Here is a 27,386-nt window from a genome sequence, read left to right as displayed (position 1 = left end):
AAACATAACAGTCACATTTACTCTTACAGTGTGCACAGAAGCAACTTTCAGGGCCTCAGTTAGGATACAGTGAGAAAGGGGACCGATCAGCCGGAATCTGTTCATCTCCATGGTCAAATCACTGCAAGAGAGAAAAGATCTTGAAATGGAAACTTCCATCATGCCAGTCTGTGCCACTGGCAAAAATGGGGTGAATCTTTACTGAAAAAGTTCAGGAGGTTCACAGTGAATTCAATTCGTACCTGATCACAATACCTGTGGATAGAGAGATCCAAGAATATGGCTGACATGGATCTCTAGTTCCATCACCAATAACTTTTTTAATTGGTTTAGCATTTTCTCCATCATCTTTCCTTTTTCTCTTCTTGCCAATTTTCTCATCAGCAAGTTCAGTTTGACTTTCTTCTTGGGATGGTTTCAGAAGTGGGTTAGGAGTACAGACATTTGATTCAATGGGTTCCACGCACTGGCATACTGTTTTTATTTCCTCTAAGATATCCTAAGGATATAAACATTTACTTAAATTTTGAAATTTAAATATAGTAAGCAAATTCTATTGGTTTAGTTTATTCTTTATTCTTTAAAATTTTTTAAATTTTAGTTTAAAATTTTCACATTTTCATCCCTTCACAAACCAAAGCAAATTTATCATCATCAAAAAATCTTTTTGCTTTTTTGAACAAGAAGAAAGAAATGCCAAATATTATGAAAACAACATAACCACTATCATAAAATTTTTTAAAGTTTAAAGGAAAAAAAATGGGAAATGTTTACAGTGTATGATATAAAAGCGGTGAGAATGCTAAAAAAAAAAAAAAGGGAAGCTAAGCTAAAAGAAGAGTTAAAAATCATCAGAATTACTGGAAATAGTTTCTCATTATCAAACAGGCTCTCACAAGCAGTGAGGCCTCTGAGAATCAATGCAAGCAGGGGGACACATTAGTCCAAATGCAGCATCTCATACCTTTAGCATAGTAAGGTTGGTTTTCATCTCTAATTCTGCTTATGATTTACTGCAAAATGAGAGGTCAAGATTTGCCTTTTCTAAGATAGACAAGTGCTGGGGGTCTAATGTATAGCATGAGTGATGATGGGTATATTAATTAATTTGATTGTGGTAATCTTTTTTTTTTTAAAGAGAGAGTGAGAGAGGGGAGAGAGAGAGGATTTTTTTGATATTTATTTATTTATTTTTTTTTTAAGTTATCGGTGGACACAACATCTTTGTTTGTACGTGGTGCTGAGAATCGAACCCGGGCCGCACGCATGCCAGGCGAGCGCGCTACCACTTGAGCCACATCCCCAGCCCCTGATTGTGGTAATCTTTATACAGCATATCAAAACATCGCTCTATAAACCTTGAATATATCTACACTTTACTTGTCAGTTCAATGTTTTTAAGTAAAAAATTTTTAAATAAAAAATAAAAATAAATTTGCTTTATCCAGATTGCATATATCTTTCCCCACTATATATTCTAATACCAAACTATCAGTCAAACTTGCGTACTATTTAAACTTCTGCAGTAGTGTCATCCGATGGTAATTTAAAATGTAATGACAGAATGATGGGGAAATTATTTAAAGGATTATACCTGCTTAAGAGTTGGATGAAGCCAGATCCACAACTGCCTACTTTCAGAACTGTCTCCATGGGTCCTCTCAGACTTCCAAATAAATGTAACAGGTCCAAGCATTTCTCCGGGATACTTATTTGCTCGATAAAGCATGAGGCTCCCTTGGCGCTTTCCAGACAAGCAGTGAACTGCTGCAAATGTCAGTCCTGACATAAACAAAAGCAAAGGACAGTGATTTCGAGTGTTGGTACTGCGGCATCACCCCTGCCTAGCCACTGTTACTTATTGTCTGTCCAGGAGGGAAAAAGTTTTGGTTTGGATCATGGTTTAGATGAAAGCCTGGTATGTAAGTTCTCAGTAAATATTTATTAAATGAATATCTAATAAGAGTTTTAAGTTGTTTCCTAAGTTTATTCCACAGAATCATAACTCACTTTATACTTAACAATGTTATAAAAAATTTAAATGCCACCCCAACTTTTCTTACATTAACATACTTATTGGGACCGAGAACTACCTCCCACATTTTTTATATATGTTTAAATTCTAAAATGCTTACAGCAGACACTCAGTTCATGAAATGAATAGGTATCTAAGACTAAAATGGGACCCAGATTTGAAACAAGATTACCTGTGTCTAAGTTACACATTTGAGAAACTGCCTTTAGTATTTCTTCCTCTTTGCCCTTCAGCTCCAAACAACAATAGTAGGATAAATCCTGCACACAGGGAGAAACACAATTAAATTCCTTAGAATTTACATGGGGCAGAACTGCTGAGAAGCCAAAAGCTACATCAGAAAACCTCTAGAGGTCCAAGAGACAGAAAAAATTACCAAAGCTAGCTTTCTTGTAAGTCAAAAACTGAAACCTGCCCATTCCTATTCCATTAGCAAATATTCTTAAACCAATCGAAATCAAAGTGAATCTCCATTTAAAATGCAAGTTACTATGTCCTACTTTTTAGTAAGCAAATCTGTTTTATCCCATAATATTAAGCAAGTTCAAAGTAGTTTAAACTACTACTTCTAAGTAAAAACTTTTTTATCCCCCAAATCTACATAAGGTAATAAACTAGAATAAGGAAGACAGCAATAAACTGCAAAATTAAGCTAAGGTTGCTTACTCTGGTTAGCTAACGCAGGACCTCAAGATTATATAACACTAAGTCTAGAGACACATCATTACAAGTAATTTATCCCATCTTCAGTTTTGACCCACATCAAGCCCTCTGCCACAACATGGATAGCAATTTCCATAAACTCATCAACTGACCCTAACAGGTGAATTATAGTTGTGATTCTGGCAAATTCTGACCAACTGACGCCATCACTAACACATAGAAATCTTCCTACCAATAGTCCCTTGCTCTCAGTTAACAGTGGCCAAGAGGAATCTCATCAGAATTTGTATAACTGGGTGACAGCACAGAATAATGGTGAAGAGTGTGGAACACTGAAGTCTGACAACCTGGGCTCAAAGTTCAACTTTACAACTCATTGTCTGCTTGGGAGTAAATTACCTCACTTTTGTGTACCTTAAGTTTCCTCATCTGTAAAATGGAAATAATGGTAACTATCTCCTTGTGCTGCTTGTTGTTGTAAGAATTAAATAAACACACATGTAAATAATTTAAAACAGAGCTTGACATATATTAAGCACTCAAAAGTTATTTATTATTATTAGCTATCACTTTTATTATTTAGGGCTGATCAAATGTTTAGAAAATATTTGATAACTTCAATCAAAGATTCTATCTTTACCCACCACCCTGCTACAAAAATTCTGCCCCAGGAGTTGGGGTTATGGCTCAGTACGGCTTATCTTTATACTATAGACTTATACTAAGACTATTTATCTCTAGCACCCAGCGAAGCACCTGAATAATCATTTTTAAGGTGGGCAACTTCACATATAGGACTTGGCATAACATGAATTACTCAAAAAGTCAACATTGTGGTGGGCACAGTGGCACACATCTATAATCCCAGTGGCTCGGGAGGCTGAGGCAGGAGATCACAAGTTCAAGCCAGCCTCAGCAAATTAGCAAGGCCCTAAGCAACTTTGCAAGACTCTTTATCAAAATTAAAAAATAATAATAAAAAAGGGCTGGGGATGTAACTTGATGGTTAAGTGTCCCTGGGTTCAATCCCTGATACTAAAAAACAAAACAGAACAAAAACTCATCATCATAAAGGGACTAATCAAAAATAGAAAGAAACCCCACTGGAAAAGTATACCTGGAGGAGGCAAAGGTTTGTCATGGCTCGATAGCAGGCTCTGTGGCTCTTGACTGTCGGCCTCTCTCCAAGGCAGTAGCCCCACTTCTTGACCATGTGAAACCGTTTGGCATGCCAGATGTGAGTTTCCAACCATATGTTCTTCTTTTGTCTACGGTTAAATTCTTGCATTCGGTTTATATGACATCTTCGAGCCTTATGGCATTTATTTTTGGAATGTTCTTTTTTCTGATGTACAGCTTTCTCTGCCTATAGGTTCAAGAAGAGAGGCAAATCCTACTTTGTAAGCACCTCAGAACCAAATTAAATGTTAGGAATTCAAACAACCAACTTTAGATTAAGCTGTAGAGTACTTTACAGACCCCATTCATTAGCTTAATAACTTAATAACTCAGAAGTTTCTATAGCTTAGGTAAAGAATGGAGACCATGGGAAGAGTAAAGGTTTTAGAGACAGGCATAGCTCTAATGCTCACTAATTATACAACCTTCGTGGACTACGAAGATAAAAGTATTTATAACATGTTCAACATAGCAACATAAGCTTAATACGGCTATTAATAGAAAAAAGAATAAATCAAATGCTAGCTCATTGATTTTGTTGTTGTTTTAACCTGTATGATTGTAACTAAAACCAAAATTTTAAGACCAAAACTACCAAGTGGGGAAAATCCACTCATTTTAATTCAGTTAGGCAAACACTAAGTGCTATCGCTAAGAAAGAGACCTTATGTTAAATTCAGAAAGTAAAAATTACTGGTTAGTTTTTACTTTTAAATCTCTTCTATAGTCAAGCTAAACTTCCAGGAAAAACACTTCTCTATTAGTTTGTGATCCCATTAAGGATAAGAACTTATAGTTCAAAACTTCAGTTTGTTGAACTATAATCCCAGCACCAGGGGAGCACTAGTACATAAAAGGCCACTCAACAAATATATCTGGAATTGCCTGGTAAAGACATGAGCAGCTTAAACAATCTTAACAATGTTCAAATCCAGAATTCTGGTGAAGCCAAAACACAATCAGATTTGTATCAAAATTAAAACCAAATTCAAGCTAGGTGCAATGGCATACGCCTGTAATTTCAGAGACTTGGGAGGCTAAGACAGGAGGATCATAAGCTCAAGACCAGCCCCAGCAATTTAGTGAGGCCCTACACAAGTTAGTGAGACTCTGTCTTGAAACAAAAAAATTTTAAAAAGGCTAGAGACTGGGGCTGGGGCTGTAGCTCAGTGGTAGAGCACTTGCCTTGCACGTGTTAGGCACTGTGTTCAATCCTCAGTACCACATAAAAATAAATAAAGGTATTGTGTCCATCTACAACTAAAAAAATATTAAGAAAAAAAAAAAAAAGGCTAGAGACTTAGCTCTGTGGTAAAGTGCCTCTGAGTTCAATTCCAAGTACAAAAAAACCAAGTTCAAGTTTTTAACTTTGAAATATCAAATGACAAACAGATGATGGTACCTTGTTTTAAAAAAAACTTTTTGAAATCTAGAAGGTAAACCTCAACAATTTTTTTTTTTTAAGACAGAGAGAGAGAAGAGAGGAGAAAAAGGAGGGAGAGAGAGAAAGAGAATTTTTTTAATATTTATTTTTTAGTTTTCGGTGGACACAACATCTTTATTTTATTTTTTATGTGGTGCTGAGGATCGAACCCAGCGCCACGCATATGCCAGGCAAGCACGCTATCGCTTGAGCCACATCCTCAGTCCCTTCAACAATTTTAACAGTATTTAAAAAGAGAGGTTCCAAATGCTACATTATAAAAGCATCTGTAGTACCCAATTGCCTCTAATTTGGCACAGGAGGGTAGAAAAGGCTGGAAAAGGATTAAACCAAGAATATGCAAATAAAAAAGGATGCCATATGAGTATGATGTATTCTGGTTTTCCTTTTAATAAATTATTTTCTTTATATTGTATTTTTAGTTGTAGATGGATACAATACCTTCATTTTATTTATTTATTTATTTTTATGTGGTGCCTCATATATGGGAGGCAAGTGCTCTACCACTGAGCTACAACCCAGCCCTAACAAATTATTTTAGGCTACTACATCTCAAGTTCTCTCAGGAACTACTAACCTAAAGCACTGACCTAAATATTTACCTCTTTCTGGGCCATCTCCTGTAACCGTCTAGGGAGGCGTTTGACATTGTGGCTCATGGCTCTTCGTCTCATGTGTCGTGGCAGAGTCTGGAAAACCAGCGAATTAGAAGACTTCTGGGTCACAGCTTTTAACATAGCACTGATTTCAGCAGCTCGTGCTTGAGCAAAAGTAGAAGCTGTCAAAGGAAAGGACATCATTGAAAACAAGCCTTGAATCTGCACCTTTTCTGGTGGGTTTCAAAAGAAGACAGGTTTGAGGAATGTGTACTTTCAGTTCACTGACTACTCTGACCACGTATCTGATTCAATCAATGACAGTGGTTATTCTGTTAAATCACCGTGAGAGATTCTTCTTCAACTTTTACACTTTTCAAGTCTTCCATTATAATTCAGTTTTACTTTTTCAGTCAGAAAAAAGAGTTTAAAAAAAAAACTTAACAAGGAATTTTTTAAAATATGTTTTTGTTGTTGTAGATGGACACAATATCTTTATTTTACTTATCTTCATGTGGTGCTGAAGCTCAAAACCCACTGCCTCATGCATGCTAAGCAAGCGCTCTACCACTGAGCCAAACCTCAGTCCTACAAGAATTTTTTAAAATAGGAATCTACATGTAGTATGGGTGTGTATGTGTGTAATATAATCACAACCATTTTTGTTGGAGCTTTTATTTTTAAAGACAGGTCTTGCTAAGTTGACCAGGCTGGCTTTGAACTCCTGGGTTCAAGAGATCCTCCTGCCTCAGCCTCCCCAGTAGCATGCCACCATACTCAGTTTCACAATCATTTTTAAGTACAATAATCACACAAGAAAACAAAGGGGGGAAAAACCAAAATTTTAACAGAGGTTTTGACTCAAGATGTTCTTTCTTAATATTTTTACTGCTTGTTCCAAATGTAACAAATATTGGTTTTCTTTATTGTGATTTTTTTTTTTTTAAGAGTAAACAGGGTGCTAGAGAAATTCAAGTGAATTAATTCAAGAAGGCATGGACAGACCAAGTATGTGCAAGGAATAAAGGATTTATATGGTAATGGAGATGGAGGTGATAAAGAGACAATGGGAGATGAGGCTGGAAAGGGGTGGTGATAGGTCTTTAAATACAGTCTAGGTATATTAAATTTGGTTCCATCTTTGAAGAATGCCATGCTGAAGAGTGTGGACTGCACATTTACAAGAGTTAACAGTTCACAACTAAAGACTTATAAAATAGGTAAGAAAAAGGACAGAAAATGAAGGCGGGAGAACCATCAGGCCTAAGGATGTTGTGGCTAAAGTCCAGACTGGAGGTGAGAAGGGCCCAAGTGTGTACAACAGAGGAGAGAGGTGAGGGAGGCAGCCAAGGCAGTGCAGAGGGCAGAGGGCAATGTGCTGGCATAACTGCGGCAGTAGAAACAATGAGCTCCCAACACAACCAGATTGTACTTCCTTTAATACCCACCAGTTATATACTTGGGGATCTCTTGGGAAGTGCCATCAGGACCTGCTTTCCAGCCTCCCTTTTTTTTAAACATGATTTTGAAGGAAGACTGCTCATTCACACTAGGCTCAGGCAGTGAATGAGGGGTCATCTTGGTTTGCCGCTGTTGTGAAGTTCCAGAATGAAGCTCTAGAATATTTTAAAAAAGAAAACAAAAAGAAATATGTCACTCTTACCAAGGATAAGCATTACAGTGTAGAAGTAACACCTGTTGAGGACAACCACCCTATAAAATGATTTTAACTATTTCTTTTTTTTTATTTGTTTTAATTAGTTACACATGACAGTACAATGACCTTGACGTATCATACATTTGAATCAGATGGGATATAATTTCTCATTTTTCTGAGTATACAGGTTGCAGAATCACATTGGTGATGCATTCACATATATACACACAGTAATAATAATGTCTGCTTCATTCTATTATCCTTCCTATCTCCCTAACCCTTCCCCTCCCCTCCCATCACTTCTCTCTACCTAATCTAGGGTAAGGCTATTCTTTTTTCCTCACATCTTCATACATGTATTTTGTATAACAACGAGAGTCTCCTTCCACCATCCATGCAATTCCCTACTATTTCTTTTTTAAAAGGAGGGACTTAAGCAGGGAAGTCAAATAACTTGTCAAGGTCAGAAAGCTAGCAGGCAGCACAGCAGAAAATCATGTCAGAATGATGAAAACTTTGAACATAACAGATACAAGAAAATTTTCTTCACTGAGTATTTACAGTACCACATGCACTTTCAACTAGGCTCCTTGCTATGGTCTAAATGCTATGTCCCCTGAAATCCACATGTTAAAGTCATGAAGGTAATGCTATTAAGAGGTATGGCCTCTGGGGGATGATTACATCATGGGAACAGAGTGGTCACAAATGGGATTAGTGCCCTTACAACAGAGGCTCCAGAGAGATCCCTCACCCCTCCAATACATGAGGACACCAAGAGAAGGTGCCATCTAGGAACCAGACACAGGACCCTCAACAGACACTGAATTACTGCTTGATCTTGGGCTTCTTAGCCTCTAGAACTGTGAGAAATAAATCTGTTATTTAGAAGCTACTTAGTTTATGATATTCTGTTATATAGCAACCTGAATGATGCTCCCTGTAACTGTGCATTCGGTCTTATACTAATTATCTGGCACACTCAACCCAGAAGCCATTACAGAAGGAATGCAAAGTAAAGTCCCTACACAAATGACAGGGTATTTGAACCATTCTGCCTTTAACATAACATTAGACATCTGTCTGTGAACAGAGAGAGGGCTAGGTGGAGAATTTTACACTGTGGTGTGAATTAGTACATCATGTAATCTTGAATATGTACATGGTTTGTCATTCTGAGATTTAACTGAAATAATATGCACGAAAAGTTTGTCACCTGCCATGGCAGTCCTCAACTACTGAATGAATCTAGATCTTGTGAATTTAGATCTAAAATTTATTTAACCAAAAATTTATTTAAAAGCACCGGCTTTTGCTGTCTTCCCAAGATAGCATTTTCTACTGCTGTTCCCATGAACAACTATCACCTTCCTATCATTTCATAAGGTTCTAAAATCAGCACACAAGTTAAATACAGATATGAAGATGTACCCTATTTCTCTTAGGAAACACAGAAGTATAAATAACAATAAATTTTAATGCAGTAATAAAATATATTAGCTTTAAAACATGCACAGTCATACTATAGTAGTCATGTTCTATAAAGTCACAGTGAACACTGAATTAGTGAACACTGAATCACTGTTCCTAGGGGGGATAGATGACAAGTAGAAGATAATTTTAAAAGCTAAAAACAACTCATTCTGGTAGATTCTATTTCTTTTCTTCTACAAAAGAGAAAATGAAGTTCAAAAGGGTTAAGTGGCTTGCAAGAGGCCACCCCACAGATGAGACTCAAACCACAGGCAGAACTCCTTCTCTGTGTGAAAGCTGACAAGGAGACAGCTGGGAACTTATACATAGGGCAACTTGAATTTCTTCCTGTTCTGTGCATGTCCAAAATGACGGCCAAAGCTCTATAAATGTTGATTTGAAGGTTACAAATACATTTCACCAACTTGGCAGATTTGCCAATACGAAATTTGAGAATACTGAGAGTCTGTTGTATCTAGTTTTATTTTAGTCCATTTACTCTTTAGGTAATGACTATCAAAAGAACTGGCAAAATTCACTCTAAATGGAAGTGGAGAAAACTTCATGTCATCTTACCTTGCTGTTGAGCTTGGAAAGGTTTCCCTCCTCCATTATGGAGCTTTACACCTCTATCAGCCACAAAGCCAGAGGATAAAGTTACATTAGTGGGCTGGTTTCTCATTTTCTTAGCATATTTTCTTTCTTTTGCATTAGACATTTCTGGAATGGAAGTGATAAATTTAGTACAAGGAGAGGAAACTCCCATTCAAAAATAATAAATTCAACAAATATTTATATAACACAAAATTGGATTCTTCAATATAATACCTTCATTTACTATGGTTAGACTGATGAGACCATATTGATCCACAGCAGGGAAATTTAAAGGAGGCTGTAAATGGCTTTAACATCAAAAACTTGTTTCAAAAGAAAAAATAAGTTTATTGATGGAAGATTCTCTATTGGAACATTTCAGTCTAGGATGCCAAGTAATTAAATCTTACATAAATGTTGATACTGCATAAAGTTTGTTGAAAGAATAAAACAGCAGATGAGATCACCATGCATGATAAAAAACTGAAATTAGTTAAAACATTTCATATTGATTCTTAGATGAAATAAGAGTCACCGAAATCGATGAAATTTAGAACACTCTACTTCAAACTGAACATAGGTTATTGATGTTTTCAGTTTTATTGCTGAGACTAGGCTAACTATATGTTTAATCTACAATAGCAATAGATAATGATTTCAACTTGAAATAAAAAGGACAAAGGATAAAAGCCTAGTAGAGCCTGACTGATTCACTCAGTGGCTCCTCAAACACAAAAGGTCCCTTTTGAGAGTGGTTCTCTCAAACACAACAGGTCCCCTTTTTCACTGATTCAGTCTGAAATACTTGCTTTTTATTTTGAAATAAAAATCACTAATAATAACCTATTGGTGATATAACTATTATCAACACATACCCTGTAATACATGCCCCAACTATAACATAAAGAGCTAATAAGTAATTTAAATAAAACAATATGCATTTCTGTATGCAACTATTTCACCACTATATTAGATGACATTATGAAATAGACATTTTGAACCCACAGAACAATCACAGACACTGTCAGCACAGGCACTGATACAAGCCATAAAGCTGGAGAAGGGTCCTGGAAGCTCCCACCCCAAGCAAGTTATTAACTCTTTCTTTGTTCACTGTAAAGAAGTCCAAAAGGTCCTTCAGGAGACACCAGGAGGTAGGGAATCTCAGAGTGCAGACACTTACCAAGCTGTTTTCAATGCATTTAAATATTCTAATACTATTTCTACCTATACGTAGAATGACCATAGTGGCAACAGCTACAGTGGCAGAACAATCCACATGTATTCTATTTGTGCCTCAAAAAGAACAGTATCACTGGTGATATAATTGTTTAAGCTGGTAAACACTCCTTGGTAAAGAATCCCCTCTCAAAAAAAGTACAACATGGCTTTGACTTATTTCATCCCTACAAAATTCAGTATACATTAAAACTGTGCAACCAATACTTTTACATAAAACAGACTTTGGCTTTGGGTTACTTTGGGGCTTTTCTGCATACACAGGGTATCTAACATTCCTGCCCCTGGCCCACAAATGCAGGAGTGTTACCCCAATCATTATGCTAATCAAAATATCGTACTAACTTCCAAAATCCCACATCAGGATTTGTACCACTTCCATAGAGAGCCACTTAATTAGCTACCACCCATTCACTTAGCTCCTTTTCCAGTGCAATACACGTAAAAAATTAAGAGTTAATTTTTTAAGAGTGGTATAGTGTTTAGAAACCTTCACTTTAGAGTTAGAAAGATCTGGATTCAAATACCTTCTTAACACTTTTTTGGACATATAATCTTAGGAAAATTATTTTTCTTCTTTGAGCCTCGATCTCCTCCTCCTCAAATGGCAATTATCACAAGGTAGTTGTGAGAATTAAATAATTACATATACATAAGTACTGGCTTTACAAAATGCATATACATAACTCACTTAGCATAGGGCTTTGTACAAACTAAATGATCAGTTTACAGGTACTATTATTCTAAAATAATATGTCTACACTCTGAAATATTTTTATTTTTTATTTAATTTTTAACATTTTATTTTTTAGTTTTCGGCAGACACAACATCTTTGTTTGTATGTGGTGCTGAAGACCGAACCCAGGCCGCACGCATGCCAGGCAAGCGCGCTACCACTTGAGCCACATCCCCAGACCCCTGAAATATTTTTAAAAATTAAACAATATGTAGAATGTAGAGTTCTGCATAACTGGTTGGCTGATGAAACACATGATTTAGAGTAGTTTGTATTAAGAACAATTCAAAATAGTTTACAAAACAATTTAGTCCACCAATGTTACCTACTTGAATCAAAACTAACCCAAGAAGACAAAGCACACTACCTTAGGATCCCTAGCTTAGGATTAGAATGAGCCAAAGGAAGGCTGGTGTTGGGATATTAGGGTAACCTTGGGATACCACATCTCTGAACTTTGGTTCTAGACTTAAAAAATGAGCATACTGAGGTAGCAGCAGTCCTCAAATAGTTCTTTGGGTTGGATTATGAATAAAGAATGAATAAGGGGCTGGGGATGTGGCTCAAGCAGTAGCGCGCTCGCCTGGCATGAGTGCGGCCCAGGTTCGATCCTCAGCACCACATACAAACAAAGATGTTGTGTCCACCGATAACTAAAAAAATAAATATTAAAATTCTCTCTCTCTCTCTCTCTCTTTAAAAAAAAAAACAAAAACCTCCCTTTAAAAAAAAAAAGAATGAATAAGGAATGTATCCTTTGAGATCTTGAGATTTCACTTAAAACAGTTTCCAGAAGGAATCTTTATTTTTATTTAAGCTGTAGATGAAACAGAATACCTTTATTTTATTTATTTTTTATTTATATGTGGTACTGAGAATTGAACTCAGTGTCTCACACATGCTAGGCAAGCGCTCTACCACTGAGCTAAAAACCCAGCCCACCAGAAGGAATTTTAATGCTTATAACATTCAAGTGGATTTTACATCTATTCCTAGTATTCATAATTTGTTTTCATGTTCATTCATTTCTTTTTCCTTCTTTCTCATGTTCATTCAGTCAACACTTTAATGAGTATTAAATATGTCAGCTTTACAAAAATGCTTTCCCCACATCTTCAAATAAAATGGGTATGCCATGTTTTCTCATAGAGCTTAGAATCTAGTTGAACAGATACAGCTATGTATAGTGGACTCCAGTTTGAGAACCTAGGAGGAAAAAAAGATAATCTCCATTTTCCTTCCAGATCTAAAAAGTTGGTGATTCCTGCTTGATAAGAACGAAGTACCTTGTTTCACAAGTAATATTTTACACAAATTATTTGTAATGCTCCAAGAGATCCTTATTTAAAGAATCATACAATGAATTTTTTTTCTTTTAAAAATATTTTTGTTAGTTATTGATGTACCTTTATTTATTTACTTATTTGTTTATATGTGGTGCTGAGCATAGAACCCGAACCTAGGCACATGCTAGGCAAGCACTTTACCACTGAGCCATGATCCAGCCCCAGTGAATTGTTTTATAAATAAGAATCGCTTCCTAATTATCCAGTTTAATCAATATTAACAAGATTTGGGGTACCTACAATGTGTCTAATATAGTTTCAGGTCATGTGTAATACCAGTATCAGGATGTGATCTTTTTCCTTTAAGAATTTAGTCATCTTAAGCAGCTAACATTAATCGAGAACTTTGTGCCAGGCACTGCTGCATGCCTTATTCATTTAATTATTACAATTATATGAGAGGTTCTTGTGTTATCTCATTTTGTAAATGAGGAAATTGAAACACAAAGCAGTTATTCCACCCATATCCACTAAGCTTATGATTGTCCTGGAATTCAGGATAGTCTGGATCAGGCAGTCTGGTTCTAGTCACCATATTCAAACATAAAATAATTAGAAAATAAAACCACATGTAATAAAATGTTAAATTTTGCAGTATAGTAAAACAGGAAACTGGAAATGAGAAAGAAAAAACGTGTATCAGCAGAAAAAAAATCAGTAAGAACACAGAATTTCAGTTAGTTGGAATTTGGGCAGTTAGGGAAGAAGAAGTATTCAGGAATCTTCTGTGTGAATATAGGATTGAGAACTCGGATGACTAGAGTGGGAAGACAGAGGAGAAGAAATAGACTAGAGAAGGACAGACTGAAAGATCATATATTCCAGGCTGGAGCTGGAAGATCATTCCAGGCTGGAGATCTAAACCAATGAAAAAGATCTGAAGGTTCCTGAGACAGAAGGAAAGCAAAAGCTTAACAGTATGTAGGCCAAACAAAGGAATTTTCTTATAGTACATTTTAAAAGCAGGGAAGACAGAGACCTCACCTTTTTTAACTATTGCATTCTCAGAACTTAGCAGACCGCCATTCACAAAGTAGGAGAGACATATATATATATCACACTAAGGCACATTACTTAATATGTGTGTGTATAACGTATATAAATGTATATATATTTAATGTACACAAGCATTCATAAATGAAGAAGTGGAGCATGCCTATATTACACATATTAACAGGATGGGAGATATTTAACCCAGTACCATTCCTTCTGACAATGTATGATCTGTGCATAGACCAGCTCTGGGCTACTAACCAAAGCAAGAAGACTATCTTTTTTTTTTCCCAGTCAGAGCCCATTCCCTGTTCAGATCGTAGGAGACCCTTTAAAGTCAGAGACCGGAATTTGGGAGGGGTGGGAAGAAGAACAACGCCTTTCGGCAGGGTCCCCTGAAAGACCCATCCTTTAGGGTGGCAGAAGGGCTGCAAGTCTACTCATCCTCAGAACAGCTTCCACCTACCGGGGGCAATGCCGGGAAATAACAGACTTGGTGCACGAGAAGGTTCGGAACCGGGAAAAAGAAAGGGTCCCGGGCGCAGGCAGAGAAGAAATAAAGACCAGCAATCTGAGAGCTGGGGGTAGCCACACACACTCCCCCCAAATTCGAGCACCCTGGCAGCAGGCATCAATGCTTCACCTACCTACCCGACGTTCTGAGGGATGCTGGGGTCAGAATGACAAGCCTCTGCGACAGTCCCCTCAAAGGCGACCTACGCGGCGAGCGAGCTGCACGGCGCATGCGCCAGCCCGGCGCTTCCTCCACGTGGCGCGGAGTCGCGCGGAGACTACAGTTCCCAGAATACTTAGCGAGCGCGCTCCCCGGTCCCTCCAGCAGACGCTACCCCAGGCTGGTCAGTTGTTGGGGGAGAATCGGGCAAGGCTGGTGAAGGGGTACCTTCTCTCGGAGGGGCATAAGAAAGAAGACTGAAATGTCGTCATTGATCAGAAAGGTGATCAGCACCGCGAAAGCCCCAGGGGCCATTGGTCCCTACAGGTAATATGGCTTGTAGGAGCATTCAGGGACCCGAGACGTGCGAGGTGGCGGGGTCGGAGCTGCGGCCCCTCTGGGGCCAAAGAAGTAAATCTTTTATAACGACAGCTGAGATCCTAGAAATGCTTCACAAATCCCTGCACACCTACACAAACACCTGGTTTTACAATGTGCAAAATAGTTCTAATGGGCAAAGAATAGGAATGCATTTGTGATTCTTATGAACTCATTGTGCATACCCATTACCACTAACAAATCAAATGCAAATCACAAGGAAGATAATTTTCTAAGTACTAGCCAGAAAGTCTTCCCTGTGTGTCTTTATTTCTACATGTCAGAAGTTCTTTTAAATAGGCTTCTTTAAAAAAAAAAAATGCACACAGGCACAGTTTTTTTAAATCTCAACTTTAAAACCATTGGATTTTATTCTATATGTTCTTGCATTCTTTTTTTCCTAACATAATTGTTATTCTTTTAAATTCTTCACTAAAGCATATCCTATAACCATTTTTCCTTTTTAAAGTATAGTGTCTGTTCACTATTAAAAGAAGCAAAACTAGAAAGTTTCCTTAGCTGGAACATTTTAACTATGGCAAACATATGTTGAATCCCTCCTACATGCCCAGCATTTGAGGGATACAAAAAGGCATAGGAAGAAATCCATTGGGAAAGGCCACACATGGAGGAAAGAAAAAAAAAAAAAAGGTTACTTTAGTGCAGGCTTTATGACAGTCACTATAGCAACCACCTTTTTCTATTAATTCCTCCTATTTTTTACAAAAAGAAAACTGAAGCTTGACAAAGTCAAATTGTCCAAGGTCAGTTAATCTATAAGTGACAACTTGATTTGAACTCAAGCCCTAGCTTCCTCCTCTCTACCACACTGCCATGAGAAATAGCACTCATGTGTGGCAGAACAGTAATTATTATAGTAAGATTAGAAATAAAATGTATTGGTAAAGGAACAAACGGGGAAGAAGGAAAAAAAAAGAGAAAATAGTTCTAATGGGCAAAGAAAAAAAAAAAAAAGATTTAGGGATGCTCCTTGTGAGAAGTAGTCCCTGAATTGAGTTTTGAAGGTTGGTTTTGTCACATATAGCACTGTTGTGAAACTTTGTTAAAAACATTAGCAGGATGTCATGGAGTGAAGGGCATTCCAAATAGAAGACCACTGAGAAGTGGTCTAACAATTTGAATTTCAGGCAATGGGCTCTAGAAATCAACCTTAATCATTTAGTTTGCTATCTTCAGGATAAAAAAATTGAAAAAGGATTGAAAAGGGAATGATTTTTGTACTGTGATCCACTGTGTGACTGACCCTTTGAGAATTAACTCCTTAAGAGTTGGATTTTACATTTGAAATTTTTGTTTTGTGTATTTTGAATTGACCTTGCAAGTCTGACTTAACTTTAGTTTTCTTTGTCTTCCAAATGGACTTCACTATAACACTACTTCATAAGATTATAGTAGGGATTAAATATGAAGTGACAGAAATTTGATTTTAGCAGAGGCCAGGTTGTGGCGGTTTCCATTGCTGAACAAAAGAGTTAGTTTTGTATGTAGTGAGAAACCATCAGGTGTTTTTGAGCAAGAAATAACCAGATCTCTTTTAAGAAGAGAATTCTGAGAGTATTTTGGATAGAAATTGTGAAGAAAAAGACAGCATAGTTAAGAGATATTTCAATATAACCAAAAATCAGTAATCTTTTTCCTCCTTCTGCCCTAAACTCTCTCCCTAAATCATACAGTGTTAGCATTTAGAGTAACACTTTTTGTTTACTTCAAAACAAAAGTGACCCTTAACAAAAACCAAAGTGATGTTATACAAGACACTTTGTCCTAGAACCTGCTAAAAGCATTCACCCCTCTTGACCTATTTAGAAATACTGTGTTCTTTATTGAAGAATGAAAACATGTCATGAATATTCTTGGTTGACTTGGAAGTGGAAGCTGCTAACAGAACAGAGGGGAATCTATGAGTGTGCCAGTGTGACAGAAAGGCCATTAGCTAGCTTCATGATAGACTTTCCAGGACCTTGTATCCAAAAGATTCAAACACAGGTCACTAGAAATGGACCTTATTGTCAATATTTTATGGTGAAGAAAAAACACACTCCAACTATTTATATCCTAATAAAGTCAACTGGACATATTTTAAGAACCATTTGGAAAGAAGAGTTTTTGTGCGTGGAGTTTGTAGCAAGTACAGTTTTTGAAAATTCTGGGTCTTCTCCAGAAAGAATTCTAGTGAGTTGAACTGTCAGTGCCTGGCCTTGGGATGATGGGGTGCTGTCATTAATTAGCTAGACAGTTCAGCACATTTTGAGATACTTCAGGACAGAACCTTGAGAGATTGCAACATCATGATGTTATTGCATTGCTTTCCATTTTGCTATTATGTCCCAAGCAGTCCTAATGCGACATAGATTATGACATGAGAGTTAATGATTTTGAAAGTGTTTTTACCCTTTGACCTCAAAGCAGAACAACATACTTTAAAATTTTCTGGGTGCTGGGGATGTGGCTCAAGCGGTAGCGCGCTTGCCTGGCATGCCTGTGGCCCGGGTTCAATCTTCAGCACCACATACAAACAAAGATGTTGTGTCCGCTGAGAACTAAAAAATAAATATTAAAAAAAAAAAATTCTGGAACCTAATAACTTATCTACGCCTATCTGCAGACAGTAGGATTCTTATACTCAGTATCGAGGGGCCTGGGAGTATAGCTCACTGGTAGAGCATTTATCTAGTATGCACTCGGCTCTTGGTTCCATCCCAGCATCTCACACACACACATGCACCAAGTTTCCACTTTTTGTGAACAAAACCTCTTTAAATCTCCAAGAAATGACTCACATAGCTCAGATAGTCTGAATTCCAATTCTTACTTTTAATAGTCTGAAAATAAGTGGATTATTTACAAAGTTTTTGATAAATGATAATACATATGGGCTTGAAGTATGTTTCAGATATGGGGAGAACTGAAAGTACTTTGCAAAGGGCCCAGAGCAGATGGCCTCTTGGACAGAGGAGTTAATGGACTTGTTAGCTAATGGTAACTGTTCAACCTGAGAAAAGGTTACAAATTAACGAGCTCAATAGTTACTTATTTGCAAATTAGAGTGAAAGCCAGATAGTTGAAAAGAATTCCTAGACTTTTTAAATCCTATTACTAAATTTAAATCTATCTTCTTCAGCTCTCCAAAACCCACATCATGAGCCAACGGGTACAACTAAAAAGATATTTATTGATAGCCAAAATTGTTTATGTTACTAAGTGATTAGAGGGCAAAATATCAACAAGTAGTTATATCGTGCCTGCTGTGTATATCCAAGGGACCAACTGGTTCCCGCACAGCTACAGAAACAGGACCAGACACTAGCCCTAGGATACCCTGGAAGGTAGGGACTATGAGACAGTTTCCTGTACTGCCATAAGAAAGGCTCAACCAGAGGACCCTGGGATCTGGGCTCGGTTACTTGCTCAGTGGAAGTGTGCATGGAGTTGTGTGTATGTACGTGTGTGCATATGTGATGGTTTTGAATGTAGCTTTATTTATAATAAAATATTGAAAGCAAAGTTGATCAGGCAAACAAAGTATACACAGTGACGTATTGTGTAACTGTTTTTAAAAATCAAGGAAAAATTCTACATATAGTTATGGAAAGATCTTGGTGATATACTATCAGATGAAAACAGCAAGTGTACAATAGTGTTTAATATACCATATTTTGTGTAAAAGGAGGGAGATAAATATATATTTGTTTGGTTCCTATATGCATGAAGAAACTTTGGAAGGTTACATAAAGGAAAACCTTATCTGAGAATAATTAATGTTTTTAGTGCTCTTGGCATTGCATTTTTCTGTTTTACAGCTTAAATGATGTGTAAGTACTTATTTAAAAGATGCTTTTTAGGTATAGAGTTTCATGAGTTTTAGTAAACATATAGAGTCATATCCACTACCACAATCAAATTTTAGAACATTTCCATCACATACACCACCCGCGCCCCCCACCCCAAAAATTCCTTCAAACTTGTTCATGATCAGTCCTCACCCCTGGACCCAGCAAACAACTAATCTACTTTCTGCTATCATTTTGTCTTTTCTAAAATTTCATATAGAGGCTTAGAGTACTAGAGCACTTGCCTAGCATATCTGGGGCTCTGGATTCAATCCCCAGTAATGGAGGTGAGGGGGAAAAAGTCTAAAATTTCATATAATTGAAATTAAACAATTAGATCTATGAGTGATTTTTAAATTTTTATTTATTTATTTATTTTGGTGTCATGAACAATGCTGCTCTGAACATTTATGTAAAGGCTTTGTACATACATTTTCATTTCTCTTGGAAAGTTGCTGCCTAGGAAAGAAACTACTAGATTGTGTGTTGAATATATGTTTAAATTTTTAAGATACTGCCCAAATTTTCCAAAATGGCTGTGCTATTTTGCTTTCCTACAAACAGTATATTTGTTTTTCAATGTTTCACATCCTCACCAATGTTTGTTATTATGAGTGAAATGTATGGTGGTATATTATTATGGTTTTGCTCTGCATAGGTACCTCAAGTGACTGACCTTCAGCATCTTTCATGTACTTCTTAGGTCTTCGTAGTTCTTCTTTTGTGGAGTGTCTATTTAATCATTTGCCCTTTAAAAAAAATAGTTATAGATAGACACAATATTTATTTTATTTTATTTATTTTTATGTGGTACTAAGGATCAAACCCAGTGCCTCACATTTGCAAGGCAAGCGCTCCACCAGTGAGCCACAACCCCAGCCCTCATTTGCCCATTTTTAAAATTAGGTTGTTCATCTTCGTATTATTGAGTTTAAAGAGTTCTTCATAATTTTTTTTAATAAAGAGTTCATATATTCTACCTACAAGTCCTTTATTAGATGGATGTTTTGCAAATATTTTTCTCCCAGTCTTTGATTTGTCTTTCCATTTTCTCAAAGATGTCTGTTGATAAAAGTTTTTAAGCTTAATGAAGTCTAATTTATCATGTTTTATTTTACAGTTTGTGCATTTTGTGTCCTATCAAAGGACTCATTTAGCACCGAATTTTATATTTACATTTTATATATACACCAGCTTTCTGTTCATTGCAGTCAAGCAGTGTTAGTGGACAAGACCGTTTACATCTCTGGACAGATAGGCATGGACCCTTCCAGTGGACAGCTTGTACCTGGAGGGATAGCAGCAGAAACTAAACAAGTAAGTCATTTTCCACGTTTGAAATTCACTTTGCTACGATTTTTTAATATTGATCAGTATTAATAACCGCCCACCTGACTTGTGTTATAGACATTAACAGATAAATGCCTTTTAAGCTATTCACTACTTGACTTAAGCCAGTTTTTGATTGAAGAGAGTTGGAAATTTAATGAATCATTTAACAACCAAAAAAGAGTATTCCATCTCCTGCCAAGATGCAGGGGCACACACCTATAATCCCAGTGATTAAACAGGCTTTGGCAAGAGGAGTACAAATTTCAGGCCAGCCTCAGCAACTTAAAGAGGCCCTCAGCAATTTAGCAACACTGTGTCTCAAAATTATAAAAGGGTTAGGTGATAAAATGCCCATGGGTTCAATCCCCAGTACCAAAAAGAAGGAAAAAAAAAAGGACTAGAATCATCAAAATCAAATAGCATGTTGCCACCAATACATGTATTGGGAAATTTTCTTTTTAGGGCCACTGACCCCCAACACACACAAATAACGCCACCACCACAGAAGTAAAAAGTCAGCATTTGTTAAAAAGAAAAAAAAAAAAAACTTTAACAGTTTTACACAGTGTGTTTGGTTTGGTTGGTTCAGCTGGACTGGGTTTGGTTTTTTGGTACCAGGGATTGAACCCAGGAGTGTTTAACCACTGAGCTACACCCCCAGCCTTTTTACTTTTTATTTTGAGAAAGAGTCTTGCTAAGTTGCTGAGGCTGCTTTGAACTTTCAATCTTCCACCTCAGGCTCCCAAGTCACTGGGATTACAAGCATGTACCACCATACCTGGCTACATACTGTGCTTTTAAAAAAGAATTATGAATACAATTCTATTTTAATAATAGAATTAAATTATAACTTAATACATTCACTGAGTTGTTTATAATAACCAAAGATAGAAACAACCTAAATATCCTTCCATAAAGAACTAGTTGAAAAAAATCATGCTAGCCATACAAATAAATTGCTAAGCAAAGCTCTCAAAGATAATTTGTTATATGATAAAATCCAACCAAGAGCAGAATAGCATACACGATAGGCTGCAAGATGTGTATGTTTGTGTGTTTAAGAGTATGTTCATTTATGCATGGACTCTCTAAAAGATTAAAAAATAAGAAACTAGAAACAGTTTGTTACCCTTACTAAGGAGTAAAGAGAGGATACATCTTTTTTCTGCATATACTTGTTCACAGCTTTTAGACTTTTGTCTTACTCAGGTAGTATCTATTTAGTTTAATTATTAGTTTAAAATACAAAAATGTAATCATATATTTTCAACAGTAAAGTAAGGAGGAAGAATAAGTTGAAAAGAATAAATTAAGGATTTGGTAACAAACTGATGTTTTTCTGGAAGCTGAAGCATCAAACACATACAAAATTCACTAATATTGTTTTTTGAGGAAAAAAAAGAGCCTTTTAACATCAAATATTACTTTAAAAGAAAACATGTTTTAATGCTTACTACCTCCTTGAAGTGATGTAGAATTATATAAAGTAGTGATATAGAATGAGGAATCCCAAAACTTATTTGTTTCAGCTTAATTAATGGATATTGACTAAAAACTTCACACTCTTTAGCACTGAGGAAGGGACTTCCTTTCAGTCTTTTCACTATATTTCATAAAGATTCATTCCATTAAAGGAAATGAAGAATGAGTTGACTTTACAGTCTAGAAAGAGTGGGGAGAATTTTTCTGCAACATAAGCTACTCAAGGAGGTACTAGTAAAAGAAGATTCACCGAATTTAATTAAAACTTTAGTATTACACCAGTGTCTTAGGCCTCTCTTGCCTTGATTTACAGGCTCTTACAAACATGGGTGAAATTCTGAAAGCGGCAGGCTGTGACTTCACTAATGGTAAGCAACTTGGTTTTCCTTCACTGTTAATTTCTATTTGATATTTCCTTGGTCTTTTTGAAAAACAGGGCATTTATTAATGTCATACCATGTTGTTTTTTAAAGTTGTTCTAATAGTCTGGAAACAACTCTGTTCTAACTTCACTTTTTCAAACCCCTTTCAGTCCCATTTTAATCAAGACAGTCACAGAATCATATATGGTTTTTCTAAGAAATGTTTTGAATCAGACCAAGTTGCTAAACCTAATGAGAATGTATATATCTTCTAGTGGTCAAAGCAACTGTTTTGCTGGCTGACATGAATGACTTCAATACTGTAAATGAAATCTACAAACAGTGTAAGTAATTTATCTGTTTTTTCTTATTTACAGTTTTAAAGAGAAATGAATTGTTAACAAAATGAGCACCCATTATCAATTAAAAGTGACAGGAGATGCTAAAGAAATGGCATCTTGTTCTTAAAAAATTAGTAAGTCTAGATGGGCCAGGCACAGTGGCACATGCCTGTAATCCTAGCAGATTGGGAGAATGAGGCCGGAGGTTCACAAGTTCAAAACCAGCTTCAGGGCTGGGGATGTGGCTCAGGCGGTAGCACGCTCGCCTGGCATGCGTGCGGCCCGGGTTCGATCCTCAGCACCACATACAAACAAAGATGTTGTGTCCGATGAAAACTAAAATAAATAAATAAAAATTCTCTCTCTCTCTCTCTTAAAAAAAAAAAAAGAAAGAAAATAGGAATGAGAGGGGCTGGAGTTGTGGCTCAGTGGTAGAGCACTTGCCTAGCATGTGTGAGGCCCTGGGTTCGACCCTCAGCACCACATAAAAATAAATAAACAAAATAAAGGTATTGTGTCCAATTACAACTAAAAAATAAATGTTTTTTTTAAAAAAAAAAAAAACAGCTTCAGCAAAAGCAAGGTGCTAAGCAACTCAGTGAGACCCTATCTCTAAATAAAATACAAAATAGGGCTAGGGATGTAGCTCAGTGGTCGAGTACCCCTAAATTCAATCCCTAGTACACACCCCCCAAAATTAATAGTCTAGCCAAGCGCCTTGGTGCATGCCTGTGATCCCAGCGACTTGGGAAGCTGAGGCAGGAGGTTTGCAAGTTCAAGGCCAGCCTCAGCACCTTAGCAAGGCCCTAAGTAACTTAGCAAGACCCTGTGTGGAGTCTCACTGGGGATGTGGCTTAGTGGTTAAGTGCTTCGAGGTTCAATCCCTGGTACTCCCTCTCCCAAAAAAAAAAAAAAAAAAGTCTTACTGGAAACATACAGTATGCCCCCATGAAAAAACTCTTAAGATATTTCTGTTGCATTCCCTAAAATAATATAAAAAAACCTACAAATCCATTTTCCGTTAGACCTTTCTTAGGCTTTTTAAACCCTCATAAATATTTCTGATATGTATAGCTCATGTTTGCTAATGCTATGATATGGTCTAACCACCATCTCATAATCTCTAGCTAATATTTTATATTTCCATGCCTTGTTTCCTCATATGCAAAGTGGGGATAACATACTGCTACTCTATAGGATCGTCTGAATTGTTAAATAAATTAACACAAACTGTAAAACAGTTAAGACAAATGCTGTCATGTTGTAAGCACTGAGTAAATGCTGATATTATCACTTCTGTAGTAAGGAAAATGGGTGTCCCTCCCACCTGGGAAGAGACAAAGGAATCACATGGAAAAAGTATCATTACTTATTGTCTCCAGAAGAAAAGAATAGAGAAGATCAAATTAGTGGAAAAGTACCTTCCAGGCTAAGTGTGATAGCACGTGCCTGTAATTCTAGCAGCTCAGGAGGCTGAGGCAGGAGGATTCCAAGTTGAAGGCCAGCTTTAGCAACTTATCAAGGTCCTAAGCAATTTGGTGATACCATCTCAAAATAAAAAGAGTTGGGGATGTAGCTCAATGATAAAGCAATGGATCCAATCCCAAATATCAAAACAGGAAAGGAAAATACTTGCCAAAATTGCTGGATATAGGGATTTAGGGAGACATTTCCTATTAAGATTAACTGGTTTGTAAATATCACTTCAAAGAGCAAATCCCATTCCTATCAAAAAGATCAAAATGACAGAGTATGTATTTCATTTTTTTTTTCAGAAAGCTGACAGGAAAGCTTTAAAAATTATAGCAAATACATCAAAACAGTTTATCAAACAGATCTGAATGTGAGATTTTTTCCTGAAATGTTATTTATATCTAAGAACTGACTAGTCCTTGTAGCACTTACCAGGTTCTTGATCATGGAGGTTGAATAACAGCACAATGTCTGGAAACTAAAAGGAAATTCTTTTAAATTCAGATTTCAAGAGTAATTTTCCTGCTAGAGCTGCTTACCAGGTTGCTGCTTTACCCAAAGTAAGTATAGTTAAAATGAGTAATGTACACAGTTTTAAATTGCTACATTGTTTTCTGAATATACCAAACTAAGTTAAGTGCTGTGAAAGGAAATTAAAAATAAAGAAAGGATATAGTCCCTGCTTCCCAGGAACTTAAAGTCTTAAAGTAAACATCCCATATTACATGCAGGGGAAAAACATTAAGAAGCCTTATAAGGCATGAACATAACAGAATCAGTACTTAAGTTGTGAGGAAAAGCACAGAAACAGCTGTATTGTCATAATATTACTTAGAGAGCCAGGCTTTTAGTTCTGCAATAAAAATTTCATTTGGCTATCATATAATAAAAAATCCATATCTACTACTAGAAAAATGTTCTCTACTATGGCATCCATATTTCACCATTCTGGTTTGGTATTCTAATTTCACTAGAAGCTCTTTTCCTATGCTTTTAGCTACACAATATTCCTATAAAGAAGTTTAAGCCTTTACTGACTTAAACTTGTAACTTTCCACTAAACAAAATTTAAGAGTGGCATTTTTATTGCTTTAATTAATTGTTACTTGTAGTGATCATTATCATCAAACTTAGGAAGTTATTGGGTATAGTAAAAGGAGTTCTGAATTTGAAATCACAAGACAAGGATCAAACCTGTGCTATTTACCTTTTTGACTTGGAAACAGTTAATCACCCTGAACTTCATTGTATGAGTTGAAGATTGTCTATCTAATAGGGTTGCCTATGAGAATCAAATGAGCTAGTGTACATGAAAGTGGGAAGCATGGTAACCTGGCCTGCTGTAGGTTCTTGGTGAATATTTCCTCTTCTTTCCTGCTTTGAAAAGTTTATTTTTAAAAATACTGTGTTGCTGTTAGCTTCACATTTTTTGGAAAGTATTACTAAACTCTTTAATTTGTACAAAATAATGAAAACATTGTTTGATTATTTACCTTACAGGGAGCACGCATTGAGATTGAAGCAGTGGCTGTCCAGGGACCTCTCACAACAGCAGGTCTATAAGTGGGCAGTGTTATTCTCATCATGTCTTTAAATTAACATTTTGATTCTTACAATTGATGTTGAAAGTGTACATGTGACTAAAATATCTGTAGTTATCATGGAAATACCATATCATAGAGGGAGTTGACATGAACTGAATATTAGATAATGAACCCAGTTACTGATGCTACCAATTACACATGTGTACACTCATTGCTGAATATGAGAGAAGGGACACTCATTACATAGACACTCAAGTAAACTAAAGTACAGGGAATAATAACACAGGTAGATGAGTTAATGTTCCTGAAAAATAATAAAGAGCCTAATTCAATTACATTCTATTTAATTAAATGATATGAAGTACTTAGTTCTCATGTTAGATATGTGATTCTGCTTTTACTTGAGTAAAATATTCACTCTTGAGTTGTAGAAGTAAAGGAGAAGAAAATGGACCAAAATTTTATATAGATAATATTTTTTCTAATGGAAATAAAATACACATGCAGATTTCCCTACGTGTGATTTTGTTCACTTATTTTGTAACAGTTTAATTTATACATGAAAACATATTTACCAAATAAAAATGGGGAGGGAACCATGAAGTAAATCACCAGCTATTTCACTTCTTTAAGTTTATTTTTAACTTTGTATATTCTTACACTGTTGTATTCAAGTTATATATAATCACCTTGTGTTTGTTCTTTAAAGTCATTCTTTTTCTTGGGAATGGAGATGAGTCTTGTTGTGTAGTCCAGGCTGACCCTGAACTCCTGGACTCAAGCAGTCCTCCTGCCTCACCCTCCCAAGTAGCTAGGACTACAAACATACAACACTGTTCCTTGGCTTTTTAAAGTCTCTCAACATTCTTAGACAACTATTACATAAATACTTCCCCACTGTAGAATAAATCCCAATTCAGAATTATGCCAAAGAAAAAGGAAAATTCCCCACATTCATTCTCCAGTCTACTTACCTTCCCAAAGAGAATGAACCTCTGTTAAAGAGTTTTTATTCATTAAATACTTGATTATCTGGGGGTTATGTTTGTTTGTTTATTTATATAAATAGGATTTTGCTGTACACATTATCCTATAGATCACTTTCTGTCTTAAATATCTTTCCATAAACATATGTATAAATCTTCTGCATTTTTAAAACTATTATAGTGTTCTTTTGTGTGGATATACCTTAGGTGATGTAATGATTCCTCCAAACAATACAGTTTCCAAAATTATCATATTATAGCAGTGCTGCCATAACATTTTTATACATACAAATAATACAAAATTATACGTTAGGTTGTTAAGAGTCATAGGAAACAGTAAAGTAAAAGATTTGGACGATATTGGTTGGGATTGTTACACTTTTAAGCTCAGTAAGAAGAAGACTTCACTGAGACGACAATGGCGTTAAAAATGTTTGTTGAAATTTATTGAACTTTTTTCTGTACCTGTGGTAAAGTTGTTACTATGGTAAAATACAATAATTTTGTGATGTAGAATCCACTGTGCATCCCAACTTAGCTTCAATATATGTATTTATACACACTCACACACACACACATACACACACACACATATATATGTATATATATATATACACAAACATACACATATTTTGTGCGGGGGAAGGTTTGTAGTTTATTTGCTACAGTTCTTTGGCACTAGTTTACAAGGCAAAAACAAAAACAATTGGAATAATAATTATTTTTCTTAAAAACCCTGTCATCAACTTTCAGTCATTTCTACACCCATATTTTTTATACATTCTTAATAGTTTGGATATTTGTTTTTAATGTTCATCTGTGAGATTGCCTTTTCACTTCTATACCACATTTTATGGGGCTGGGGGCAGTGCTCTTACCTAGCCCATGTGAAGCACTGGGTTCTATCTTCAGCACTGCATATAAATAAATAGATAGATAGATAAATGGAATGACTTTTTTAAAAAAAGATTTTGTGGCTGTAAATACCTGTTCTGGAATGCTTGATAG

The 27,386-nt window shown here is 36.2% G+C and overlaps 2 protein-coding genes across 2 annotated transcripts in view; one reads left to right on the top strand and one right to left on the bottom strand.

Annotated features, from left to right (window-relative positions):
- Window positions 1-14,683, bottom strand: part of Pop1 (POP1 ribonuclease P/MRP subunit) — a 34,161-nt gene extending 19,478 nt beyond the window's left edge. Inside the window, exons 1-9 of the mRNA XM_076835865.2 lie at window positions 14,608-14,683; window positions 9,624-9,767; window positions 7,366-7,533; window positions 5,924-6,099; window positions 3,816-4,064; window positions 2,208-2,295; window positions 1,595-1,782; window positions 243-499; window positions 28-121 (exon numbers count right to left, since the gene is read on the bottom strand). Of these exons, the coding sequence (XP_076691980.2) occupies window positions 28-121; window positions 243-499; window positions 1,595-1,782; window positions 2,208-2,295; window positions 3,816-4,064; window positions 5,924-6,099; window positions 7,366-7,533; window positions 9,624-9,765 (1,362 nt within the window). The 5' untranslated portion in view covers window positions 9,766-9,767; window positions 14,608-14,683. The remainder of the gene's footprint in view (window positions 1-27; window positions 122-242; window positions 500-1,594; window positions 1,783-2,207; window positions 2,296-3,815; window positions 4,065-5,923; window positions 6,100-7,365; window positions 7,534-9,623; window positions 9,768-14,607) is intronic.
- Window positions 14,684-14,764: 81 nt separating this feature from the next.
- On the top strand, window positions 14,765-25,903 carry Rida (reactive intermediate imine deaminase A). The gene is made up of 6 exons (XM_076836058.2): window positions 14,765-14,956; window positions 20,070-20,175; window positions 21,986-22,040; window positions 22,310-22,378; window positions 24,353-24,408; window positions 25,349-25,903. Exons 1-6 carry the CDS (start codon window positions 14,892-14,894, stop codon window positions 25,409-25,411), a joined length of 414 nt encoding a protein of 137 aa, XP_076692173.1. The 5' UTR covers window positions 14,765-14,891; the 3' UTR covers window positions 25,412-25,903.
- Window positions 25,904-27,386: the final 1,483 nt, after the last annotated feature.

The sequence above is a fragment of the Callospermophilus lateralis genome, chromosome 16, assembly GCF_048772815.1.
Source record: "Callospermophilus lateralis isolate mCalLat2 chromosome 16, mCalLat2.hap1, whole genome shotgun sequence".
In the NCBI taxonomy this organism is placed as follows: domain Eukaryota; kingdom Metazoa; phylum Chordata; class Mammalia; order Rodentia; family Sciuridae; genus Callospermophilus; species Callospermophilus lateralis.
The sequence above is the reverse complement of the archived record's forward strand: the minus strand, read 5'-3'. Positions and strand labels throughout refer to the sequence as shown.

Bases quoted from the DNA above. Each gene is read 5' to 3' on its own strand.
- Rida (XM_076836058.2), top strand. From the start codon at position 14,892: ATGTCGTCATTGATCAGAAAGGTGATCAGCACCGCGAAAGCCCCAGGG. The intron at 20,176-21,985 runs GTAAGTCATTTT...CTTGATTTACAG, and splicing joins TAGCAGCAGAAACTAAACAA to GCTCTTACAAACATGGGTGA. The intron at 22,379-24,352 runs GTAAGTAATTTA...TTTTAAATTCAG, and splicing joins AAATGAAATCTACAAACAGT to ATTTCAAGAGTAATTTTCCT.